We start from the raw sequence: 13,193 nt of genomic DNA, 5'->3' as shown, positions 1-13,193 counted from the left end.
CCATTCATTCTATGAAAATGCCTTTGAAAAATATGAATAACAGAAAAGAAGGACAAAAGTAAAACCCCATCAACTTAATATCCCAAAATAACAAGTTAATCTCAACTATTTCTCGCACTCAATCAGAGCTAAGTCTTTTTCTTTCTACTGATTTCTATAGCAACATCACCTTGGTATTGTTTTTTTGAAGCTACACTTTTGTACCTTAGAACAGCTTTGATTTTAGATGGTTTACCTTCTGGTATTGATATTGACCAGGAAAGATAAAAAGAAATGTACAATGTATTCCCCCCATTTTTGAAAAAAAAATTAATATAAAGATATCAAGTTTTAGAGAAATATACCAGAATTCTGCAGTTATCATCAGATATTAGGTTTACCTAATACTTTACCTCCAAACTTAGGCATGAGAGGCGACACGTTACCATGGTAACATCACCTGTCAATAGCATCAAAATATTCTCCCATGTTGTTCAAAAGAAAAATAAATATAGCAAGAATGTTCAAGACTGACAAATAGGCAATTGTCTGATCCACAGTTTTATAACTGTCAGAAGATCATAAATTGATAAAGTTTATGCATTTGCAAATTTTGCACAAGATGCATATCCGCAATAATCAATGCTGAGTTTAGATTGAATTTATGTGTTGTTGGAAAAAAAAAAAAAATCTGTTTGGTTTTGTTTCATTCAAAGTATGAAAAGAAAAGTTTCCCAAAACTTTTATGTTCTAATTTTCGTAGGACAAATTTCCTTTTTCAGTTAAAGTTTCTACGTTAAACTTCAAAATGATTTTTATTTTGCCAATAGTTTTTTATTTTGCCAATAGTTTTTTTATTTGTCACACTATAGCAATCCAAATTGCATTCAGAAATCCATTTTGAAAATTTGATTTTCATTTTATGAAAAGAATTACAGTAATAAAATAAATCTCAGTATAATTGCCACAATTTGATCAATTTTAAACATTCTTTAAGAATTACTGACAGTTCCAAACACCAAGTTTCATAACATGTTGCATTCTTTTACAACATGTTAAACTCAGAGCAATTGTTGAAAGTGTTTTCTCCTTTTTAGAGGTCATATGGCGACCTCTAGATGGTTTTTTTTGTTTTCAATGTCTTGTATGAGATTGATTTGTTTTATTTACTCCCCAATTTGCCTTTTTTCACATTTGATGTTTTTCAATGAAAAATGTAATCTGTCAAATATTTGCTCATGTTAATTGTTACAGCTGATTGCATTGAGTGCGTAGATAATGGTAATATCTTTGGTTAGCTTGCTTGCTAGCTGAACCATAAAGTCATTTAAAGGTAAGGTAACCTACCCTCCTTTAAAAGTAGACTAGTCTAACAGATAACCAATCTATCTGTCTGTAGGACTAGGCTACTTCAAAAGGAGGATTATATACCTTACCTAATAATGACTTCACGGTTCAGCTAGCAAGCAAACTAACCAAAGATGTTACCTTTGCCTACACACTCAATGCAATAAGCTTCAATGCAATTGTAAATTGATTCATCAATAAGAAGACTAAGAGGTTATTAAACTGAAATGTAATTGTATTGTAATAGCAAATATAAATTTGTAGTATTAGTAATACGTAAAAATTACTTTCAAAATTGAAACTGATTTTTTTTATTATGCAGCAACAACAATGCTTGTTTTATCATTGGTTTTCGCTGATTCTTCATACTTTAATCAAATAACATAAACTTCCTTAACCATGTTGGATTATTCCAAATAAAACAATTTTCCAAACAAAACAATGTGTACTTTTCATACTGTGGATTCATTCATTTTTCAAGGATTGAGGGAATTTTGCATAGAAGCCCATACGAAAAATTTGTAAAGCGTTGAATATTTAAATTTGTAGTTCACCTGTCCCAGATTGAAAACCACAAAAAGCTGTATCCAAGGAATAATAATGAATCCACAATACATGACTATATTCAAATATAGGTTATATGCCCAAGTCTGTGTTCCTCTAAAGGTTCAGTAGATGATATATAATGTGCCTTTTCAATGCAACTAATATGCCGTGAAATTCTGACATTAAATCTATATTTTTTTTAATGTATGCATTATTGCTAATTTAATACTGATGGTACACATGCTTCTGATAAGTGATAAACTTTGCAAATAAATTGAGAAAAATGTACAATTACAAATGCATACAGTACTCCATTGCACACATTGACATATACTAAATCTAATAAAATCATGATAAAACTATTGTCAAAACATGACATCAACTTCATACATTTTAATGAAAAATGGCTCACATTAGCTCAAGTATTACATTGATAATTCTCACAAATAAAATGTTAAAGGCCCCTTGTGCTAATATAGCTCCTCTATCATCTATGATTAAAACTGACTAGCGTTTGTCCTAGATTCCAAAAACATCATGATATAATTTCAATTAAAAGGACAGTTAAGTATGTAAATGCCACACAAAAAATGAAGTTGACCTCAAATTAAACTTAAATAATGTACCACTACATCTATATAAAGATACATATGAACAACTTGAGATGAAATGTGAATATGACATAGCAACCCAACACAAACTGACCAAAAAAGATTACAGTTTACAAAACATTGCCTATGAATGCTAATTGTCATAAGATGGCTAAATGCCAATTGTCTTCACTGGATTATTATTTCCAACAGAAATAAGACAAGTTTCACTTAAGGAAGAAGAACTGCTGACCCTTTCAGAGTACATATATTATATGCATGAGATAATCCTGGTTTTTTGAAGAGGTTTGTTGGTGAATATTTTTTTAGAGGACTTTTGTGTTGCATCTTTTTTCTTTTTGTCATTGTTTTCTGTTTTTCTTTGTGTTGCATGTGTTTTCTTTTTGTCTTTATTCTTAGTTTTTCTTTGATTTATGGTTTATGATTGCCATCTTGATGTCCTCTCTTTTTAATTGCTTATATCTCCTATATTGTTATTTGTTAATCTAGGAAGAGAACTTGTTTATGATCTTTATAATTGAATTATATTGTACAATTGATACCATTTGCTTACTGTGGATTCATTTATTTTCGAGGGTACCAATTTTCAAGGATTGTGGAAACTGTGCATTTTCATGGATATTTAATTTCCTGGTTCTGTCAAAGAATGGATAAAACTTTATAGAAATTTATATTCAGTTGAATATTTATATTTGTGGTTCACCTCATCCACCGAAAACCACATAAAATTATATCCAACGAATAACAATGAATCCACAGTATGTCAAGACAAATATGATATGAGCACCTGCTCATATACTTGTTTTGTTGACCTCATGATCATGTTATAAATGTTGATGTCTCTATGTGCATACCCCATTTATATGTCTACATAAATAATTCTAAATTTTACTTACCATTTTTTATCACATTATAAAAGAAAAAGAAAATGGAGAAAACAAACACATAACCTGATTAATAGCATGCACCAGATGCTTAACAAAATATTAATGATCACATGATTAACACATGACATTTTTCAGTTATTAATAGTTATCACTACTTACTGTTCATAATCTTTCTTTGATATGAAGAAGTCAATCATGCATGCTATCATGTATGTTTCTGAAAAAAGTATAGTGAAACTTTCATTTATATGGTCATTCTTTTTTGTATTATTATAAAAGATTTGAAAAGAAACAACAATCTTATAAGATTAGTTTTCTCAGTTGAACTGTGTTACATTTATCATCCCTGGGCCTTTTAGAGCTGACTATGTCGTATGGGTTTGCTCATTGTTGAAGTCTGTAAGGTGACCTACAGGTGTTTATTTCTGTGTCATTTTGGCTCTTCTAGAGTTATCTCATTGGTATTAATACTACATATTTTTTGTTTATAAATGGAATCATACTTTACCTTCTACTTTCACTTGGAGTAAAACTAAGTCTTGAAGTAAAATTAAGTCCAGATAGCCATGTGAGCAAACTCATTAAAATCAAACTGAGCATGTTCCACTAGTACAAAACAGGAAACTTCATCTGATATGAAGTATGCATATTTGTTTTTCCTTTATTATTTTATACATAAATTAGGCCATTAGTTTCTCATTTGAATTGTTTTACATTTTTCATTACAGGCCTTTTAAAGATGACTATGTGGTATGGATTTGCCCATTTTTGAAAGCCATATTTTGACCTATATCTGTAAATTTCAATGTCATTTGGTCTTTCGTGGAGAGTTGTCTCATTGGCAATGCTATCACATCTTCTAATTTTTATATGATATATTTGTAGCTATATATCAGGCACCATAAAACATTCAATGTTATATCTGTTGATCTGATACACAATTAACACCCCCTCCATCTTATTTGAGATCTCCCATTTTGTACCCCCAAAAAGGTTGGCAGGTATGCAGAAATCCATGAGCTTTATTTTAAATCAAAGCCTGAAAGGCTGTAAAAGCAATTGCTGCCATGTTTATGTTTTGGGGACTTTTTTTTCATCCACATATTTTTAAGAATTAAACATGACAGGAGTGTTTTCTAGTGAGAATTAAGAAGGTTTTAACTTTATATCAATTAAGTCATTTTTAATATGTTTTATATTTCACAAGGAGACGTTTACCAGGCTAAAGTTGGGGTCAAATATACATGTGCTGAAACATATAACTCCAAGAGAAATTATTATGGATTATCCCCTAGTAGTGTTTGTAACTGGACAATAATTTCCTTTATTGATTTAATTTTCATAATTAATTTAAATTTAACACTTCAGTTAAAACATTTCAACTTTCCAGACGCAAATGTTGAAAAACGGGAAAGAAACAAAATATTTTACAAGGCATAAACATGTAAAAAATAAATATATATTTCAGCTGACTAAAAATATTTTCATAATGTTACTTTGTCATCATTTCTTAAAAACTAAGTCCCAAACATTATTGCTCAGTTGATATGTGTCATCCTCATGGGGTACGAGATAACTATAATTATCGTGCAATCCCGAAAAGAGGGGCCATATCACAGACAAACATGCATTAAATCGTCATTATACGAACAAGAACAAACAGCTCTAAGTTGCTTTTATCCAATTTTCAGGAAACATTGTGAAAATGATCTTCAATATTTCGAATTCATGTGAAATAAAATTGCAAACACGGTGGACCGTAGAGGGTCAACAAACGTAGTAGACTCGTTCATTGGAAAGACTAGGATAATGGTTTCATCATTTGTCATGCATACCCAGTTTTGAATATGATATCCAAAAAGGATGTACTTTTTTTATCTATGAAACTAGAAAATTCCAAATTGTAAATATCTCTTCATCTGGACTTGGCATCTATCACGTTTGGACGGGTCCATTTCATTAGTAAGGTGATCGATAAATCTTACGGAGTTATGGCAAAAAAGGAAAACAAACTTATTGTTGTGTGTTTTTAACAAGGGTTTCGTTCCTCTAAATTATTTGCGCAAACAAATCAACAAAATAGGTCAGTTAACTTTGTCTATTTTTAGATTACAGGTAATCATTTGACACTACGTATAACCTGATAACCTGTGTAGTGATTTTGATTTTACGATAAATTTATGAATGAACGACAATTTTATGAATGAACAAGAGCACCTGACCTCTTTCTTAAAAGAACACCAATTAAACATATAAAACCGTATATTATAAAAGATAATTCAGTCAAATTTTCAATACTAAATCAGCAACTGAAATGATTCCATATTTTGTTGAAACATCGTACGAACGGAAAACGGAATCGCAAGTATAAAAATGCATTTTTTTCACTCGGACGTCTATGTTTTTTGATAGTCAAACGGTTGTCCCCCTAAATACAAAAATACATCTACAAGAACGTATGCTGAAACTTCTTAAATCCACTAACGTTTTTCAAAAGTTTCAAGCTATGTATTGCATTAGAAAACATACACAGGTGTTTAAGAATGACAGACCAGGAGCCTGTTTAACAAAATACTATAGCTTGATCTGGGCGGAGTCTCTGATCTGGGTCACAAAGATGGCCATACGCGACGGCATGAAAGCAATTGCTTTAAAAATTAATAGTAAACACTCATACTGGTTTTGGCTGGAACAGAGCCTGATCACATATGTTTAAGATCCAGTGAAAACTGCAGGTGTGACAAGTTATGAATAGAAATAACATATATATTAATGTAACACAGATTCAGAATTACCATGAAAGTAATTAACAGTAACCCATTATAATTTTTTGAAATGAAACATGAAAAAATTTAAGTTAAATTATATCCTACCTGGGATATTAAATAATGTATTCAGCACATATATCCTGTTCTCGTCCAACTGTACATATTTGTTGGGATACATTTTTCCTATTTCCCAACTGGAAATGTAAAAATGAAAGGTGTTAAAAAGAAAACATTTAGAGTTTTTTTCATAGTTCATATCACTACCAATATATATATTAAGCATCAAGTTGATAAGACAAAAAATTTATGGCATTGGATTCAAATAGTTCACGTCAGTAGTAGCATATGTATAAAGTTTCTCCAGTCCATGAGACCACAAACTCATGGCATGCAAGCTAGTATGTACTGTATATATCATTTTGAAGCCTTTGATAACTTAATATGCATATGATTCAAATAGTTCACATCATTAAAAACATATTTTTTTTATGTCATTAGTTTCATAGTTCACGAAACCATGAATTAAAGGCATATGATTGGTTCACATTATTAAGAACATATGATATAAGTTTCAAGTTAATGAGACCATGTATTCTGAAAAATCTATCAAACTATTAGGTGTATTAACAAACCTTTTCATAAATCTGAATCCATGCACAGCTACCAAGACGTTACCATAGCAATCCACTTTTAGTAAAGTTCCAAACTGTCTGTCAAACCAAAGACCCCTAAAAATAATACAAAAATCATAAATGGATAGTCAGGAACACAGGAATAAATATTTGACAAAATTATATTCAATGAGTTTAAGTATTGGTCAAAAAAACAATTTTTACTGAGATCAGGGCAAACTTTAACAAAAGGCTGTCAGAGTGACAGCAAACAGGATTTTCAAGCAGAGGTTGAATCCTGAACAGTTGAGTGATTTGTACTTCGAAAATCCAATCAAAATCTTATAAACATGTATAATTATTGATGGTTGTAAACCATAACTGGTACAATTTTTATAACTTTAATCCTTTTTAAACTTTATCCTAAAACTTTTGCAATTTGTACTAAATTAGTTCAATGAATCCATAAATCATCCTGAATTTGTATGAAATATTTGCAGATGGACCTTAAACAAACAATTATGAAACAATATTCTAAATGATGAGATTAATAAGATAATGGATTATTAGAATTTTAAGAAGAATGATCTACAGTGCAGCTGTCTAAAAATCTATTAAATCAATAAACCACTAATTTTTATAAAAAAAAACAATTAAATACCTGCCGATATAATTTAGAGACAGCTTAGCCAAAATCAACATCTAGAATATTTTTTGAAAAGTACAAAACGTAACTTCTAAACAGGACTGCTACATGTATCCCCTTACCTGCAGGGAAATGCTGGATCATATTTAAAGTCGTTGATTTCCTTGGGATAACCAATAGCAACAAGTCTTTCTTTCAATTTCTCAAATCCCATATCTTCATACACTGGTGATTTGTACACTAAATTTGAAAAAAAATGATCATAATAACACTATAACATTGCATGAATGTTTCATGATGATACACTATTTTGAATGGTTAACAGCAATCTTGCTTCTGTCTGAAATTAACATTCATAACACAATATGCAATGAAATGTAACATTCATGATGACACGAGGTCCCTAAAAAAATTGACAGGTAAATTAAAGAAAAACTTGATAGAAATTGTTTTTACATGATCCTACCTAAAGACTGTAATTTAAAGTATAGAATGCTTCTTTTTTTAATTTCATAGGTATGTAAAAGCGTTGACTGTGCCTGTCCAAAGTCTTGAGCCTGATATTCAGTGTTTTTCATTGGATTCTGTAAGCCATGCTTTCACTGCTTTATTTATTTTCTGCATGATTAAATCTAGCTATTGGTTTTCTCTTTTGAATTGTTTAACACATTTTCATGCGAACTTATTTTACTGTTTGGTTTTGATATGTGTAACAGCAGTAGGGTGACCTATAGCTGATTAGGTCCTTGTCCTTGGGTCACTGATAGATAATTATCTCTTTGGTAGTCATATAATGTTTCCTAATTTTTATAATAATATGGCCTTATAGCTTTTTTATTGTTATCTCTTGAGTCTATGTAATCAAAGATTATTTATGACAAAACTGATGCACTTATTAACACATCTATTTCCTGCTTAACTGTTAAAACAAACATTTTATAATTATTATAGATTGCACTTCTATAAATATAGACACTTTCTGATAAGGATTCCTTTCACAGCTCACACTGTGCCACTTTTACAAGTAAGTTTCTTATAAATTGTATCTTAGAATGAAAAGTTCATATGCACTTCTAATTTTAGGTCAAAATATAGGGCTGTCTGGTATACTTTCAAAGTTTACATGACGAGAACTTCTCTTTTAAAATTCTGTACTACCCCTCCCTTCACTTTGGATCTAACTATAAGTGTATTTATTCTGGTAAAATTCTAAAGATGTGTCTCTATAATGAGAAGAAACATCGAGATTATATATAGGAACAAAATATCTATGAATATTACATATTTCACAAAAGAGGAATGGTTTGAAACAGACGAATTTACAAAGTGCAACCTTCAAGGATGTTATTCCATCTGGACTCATGTATTGTTAAATAGTTAGTCATCTCTGTTGAATTTATCTTATAACTTGCCAAGTTTATTTCTTTTAGTATTGGATCTTATCCCTCTGTAAAGATCTTATATATATTGATCTCCAAATTTCTATCTAACATCGTTTTTATAAAATTTGTTGGGTTTTCTTAAAATAGATATTTTTTCCTAATCTTTCCTTTTATTCCTCATGCTTTTGTTTCTGAGATCACCTTATTTAGTATGCAGTATTATGTCTAGTCTTTTTGTTATTGTTGATTCCATACCTGCAAGAGTATAATCCATATCAAATCCAAATATCTTTATCTTTGCCATGTTTAGACTTCTATTGACAAACACTCTACAAAGATACAATACATACATCAATTTCTGAATACTCAATATTAAATCTTATTCAATTCAAAATTTACATCCACTTTTAAAACCTCAATTAATGTTTCCGGAACTGATCCATATTAATCTCAAAAGAAAAATTTGTTTTGTACCGTAAATGTCTCCTTATAAAATCAATTATTCCAAAGAAGCTCATGTAGTGTTATGTTGTATGCCTTGCATGTTTTTCTCTTCTGTATTTTTTCTATGGAATTGTATCAAATAATACTAAATTCAAAAATAAATTAACAGCATATCAATTTCGGTACTTTAGACAAAATTTATTATTTCATTTAAACCTTTGAAACATATAAATTAAAGTCATGTACTGCATATATTTTCATTTTATTTTTGGGGTGTACCAATTTTCAAGGTTTTGGTTTTCATAGATATCTGATTTTAGGGTTTTGCTGAAGTGAGTATATATTCATATAGCAAATTTTAAATTGTAAGTTTCCTTATTCCCATGAAAATTGATACCTTTAGAACAATAATGAATTCAAAGTAAACAAACATAAAACATACATAAAACAAATGTTTGCAGTTCACCAAGGTTTCCCAAGTGAGAAACCACTTATTAAGTGGTTTTCTATTGTCTGTTGTCTTAATTATTTTTTTTTAGTTTTCGAGCTGGGACTATATGGTATTGATAGCACATCTTTGGGGATTTATTTACCACTGTTAAATTTATTTAAAACCTTTTCCTAAAGACTCTATTCAATGTATAGAAAATTGTCTACTATCGTTGAGAAATGTAAACCTCAACATGTCTTTTAGACTTTGGTTCCATTGCTGTTTCATTCGTGTTTATACATACCTCCTTTTATTCATATCTCAAATTATTCAAAAATCAAATATAAGATACAAAATACATACATATGATTAAGCTTTTTGTATCAAGATTTATTTTCAAGAACTAGTATTATAATTTTTCTGATTTAACAGCTGCAGAATCTTTTACTTCATACGTATACATCTGAAAACCAATATCAAGCAAACCTTTTCTCAATTTTAAAACAGTCAATGGAACTGAGGACAGTGAAACATTTTGTGGTATATTACATTGTTGTAATTTGTATTTTGATTTCTCACAATATTACATACTTTCAACAATTGATATATACATAAACCAGTATAGTTTACATGTTATATGTAGAAGTGTATGTTATTTTTGGGGATTTTTTCAATTTGTCACAAACATGTTTAATTTGTTTATATGACAATAAAAGATTTATATGATTTATATTACATGCATGTATATGAATCATAATGAATGTCTAAATAAACTTTTATTTCAAATTTTACAAGTTAACACAAATTTTTAATACACATATCATGAAATGTACTAAAATATTTTGCTTTTGAAATCATTACATGTACTTTTACACTTTTAAGGACTATTGAGAGGATGCATTGATGGATAAGCATAATGGACCTAACTATAGTAGGCAGCTTATAATGCAATAAAACAAATATCAAAATCATATCTATCAATATAAATTCATTCTCCGCCAATATAAATGAAATAACTGACAAGTTTTCAGTTTTATGTTTTACTTTAAGGATGTGTTACATCATATTGTTACTTTTTTAGAATCTGATTCTTAAAATACACCAGAATGCTACAATTATAAATGTGTTTAATTTTTGTTACTACTCATCTCTCTATACTATAGACATGATGTGTATCTTTACTTATATCTCTCTATGTATATAAAGAATATATCAGTATGAATCACACCTGATAAACGATCACCTCATGCTAGGGCAAGATAAAACAATTTTCAAATTTCAGATACATTGTACTTATTCAATATATTTAAAGTTATAGTAATAGATTTAGTACTAATAAATTATACTGTAATATAATTTCATGAAACATGATGGAAAATGTATATGTTGTACATGTTCATTTCCTAACCCATGAATCCTTTAAGTAGTCTTTAAGCTGGACAAAGAATGATAGAATTTTTAGAAGACCTAAAGATTTATAATTCCAGCATATAAGTTAGATAAATCCCTTCCAATGTGTTTGTAGAATGAAAGAATAAATATCAAAGTGTACAGGTTTTAAAAGTCGATTGTATACAGCTAGTGGTGATCTTGACCTTGCTGTGTGCTGTCAGTTCTTCCTCTATTCATGCATTTATAAGACTTGCTTGATACTGTCGAGATGAAGGACAGCAATTACAGTTATAAATATTTTTCTTATTTTACAATTATATTTCATGAATGATAATTTGTTTCTTGTCCATCATGACATATGTCAAGAAGAGTCATTAGAATAGTTCACAGATCATGACAAAGAAAGAATCAATAATACTTTCTCAGGGGTTTTAAACTGGAGTAAAAAGTTTATATGACTTTTATTGTAAAGATTTGAATTTAATTTACAAAGGAGTTTTAAGTAATTTCTTTAGTGTGTATCAATCCCAATCAATGATTTGTACTTATCTACATGTACCTGTCTATTTACATGCACTTAATCTTCCTTCCAGCTGTTCCTGGATCAACATTTATTATTTTTCCTGACTGCTATCACTTACATAATTTTTATATAATCCACTAAGTATCCACATACCTGTGAGCAGGATCTCTTTTGTACATCTTAATATTTCCTTCAGTTACTGTACTCCCGTTCAATTTATTATTTTCACGTGGACGTTTAACAGGTGAACTAGGGAGCTCTGTCATCGTTTATCTGTAATAAATTAATTTCTTTTTACTTATCTGTGACTCCCTCAACTATTGATTCAGGTTAAATATAATTCTATTTATATGTGCATGTCAATGACTTTATCAATATTGGAATATATCTATATCTACATGATATACATCCAATAATTACTTTCTTCATTGATTTAGTCCGACTATCCATCAAAAATTCATTCCATTAAATTGTTTTTGCCTCTCAACACTATTTCGACAGTAATCAGGCTAATTGGCTTAACTCTATGGCTTTAAGCATAACAATTAAATTCACAATCGTTTGTTATTTGCTACTAAACATTACACAAGAAATTGATTTATATATAATATGTTGTATATATAAAATTCAGGTAACAATGTACATTTGTATATTGCATGTGAGTTTCGTAATCCATATTTGAAGTGTACAATAGACTCTCATTTTATATCCTTGTTCCATTTATTTACATAAGAACAATATATATGACTGTTGAAAAAGCCTATAAATATAAAAAATATTTAAAAAAAAAAACGATAGAAAAAAAGGACTAAAGGTGTTTTCACCTTGAAAAAGGGGGAGGTTAGTAATGCCTATACCCAAATTTTCATCGAAATTTTATCAGATTTTAACAAAAAGTATTCATCCTTTCTATATAAAAACAATGTCTTCCAACATGTTCGTCGAAAATTATAAATTCCTCATTTAATGATTAATACAATAAATAATAAATTCTGATGCAATTACTGCACAATAACAAAATGCAAAAGTATTCATCACGTTCATCCATGTTTGTTTATCAACAGTGGTATGCATAACATTTAAGTTGATTGCACTAAATATTACTAGTATATTCTGACTCAACAAAGGTTAAAAAAAGAAAAAAAGAATGTTGGCAAAACATTCTCATTACCAAGGCTTTTCAAATATGCAGCCTAAATGCACATTACAGACTAATGTGTTACAATTCAAATGTAACAGATGGAGCATGTACAAAATAATTCAAAATTTGTATCACTGTTAAATCAAATGAGTTTGAAATGTATTTTAAATTACAATTAATTTTTTTCAATGACATACATCATAACTATATACATGTATATATATATATATATGTAATATCAAGTTTACTCTCTGAACCGAAACTATATTTAATTAAAAAAAAATACTTTCAGCATGACCTTTTTTTCTTCAAATTCCAACAAATATCAATCATCAGATATAGAATTCTAATGCAATTTGGATGTTACAATTTTTTTCATTGGCTAAAAGTTGCCGTCAAATCCACAGTTGACCAGGCGTAACTAAGGAGAGACCCACCATTTTGAATTGATGAATAAACAAATGTTTGATTACTACTATATAATCG

At 29.3% G+C, this 13,193-nt stretch overlaps 1 protein-coding gene across 5 annotated transcripts in view; it reads right to left on the bottom strand.

Annotated features, from left to right (window-relative positions):
• Nucleotides 1-13,193, bottom strand: part of LOC134715529 (cytosolic purine 5'-nucleotidase-like) — a 37,883-nt gene that overhangs the window by 17,855 nt on the left and 6,835 nt on the right. For 3 of the 5 annotated variants that reach the window (XM_063577761.1, XM_063577763.1, XM_063577762.1), the window contains exons 2-7: nt 11,720-11,839; nt 9,033-9,106; nt 7,518-7,635; nt 6,771-6,866; nt 6,244-6,332; nt 3,530-3,587 (exon numbers count right to left, since the gene is read on the bottom strand). In XM_063577761.1, coding sequence (XP_063433831.1) covers nt 3,530-3,587; nt 6,244-6,332; nt 6,771-6,866; nt 7,518-7,635; nt 9,033-9,106; nt 11,720-11,832 — 548 coding nt within the window. In that variant the 5' untranslated portion in view covers nt 11,833-11,839. Of the gene's footprint in view, nt 1-3,529; nt 3,588-6,243; nt 6,333-6,770; nt 6,867-7,517; nt 7,636-9,032; nt 9,107-11,719; nt 11,840-11,986; nt 12,173-13,193 lie in introns of those variants that run through there. The other 2 variants (XM_063577760.1, XM_063577765.1) reach the window with 2 other exon arrangements.

This window comes from Mytilus trossulus, chromosome 4 (assembly GCF_036588685.1).
Source record: "Mytilus trossulus isolate FHL-02 chromosome 4, PNRI_Mtr1.1.1.hap1, whole genome shotgun sequence".
Classification (NCBI taxonomy): Eukaryota; Metazoa; Mollusca; class Bivalvia; order Mytilida; family Mytilidae; genus Mytilus; species Mytilus trossulus.
This window is presented reverse-complemented; position numbering and strand designations above follow the sequence as displayed.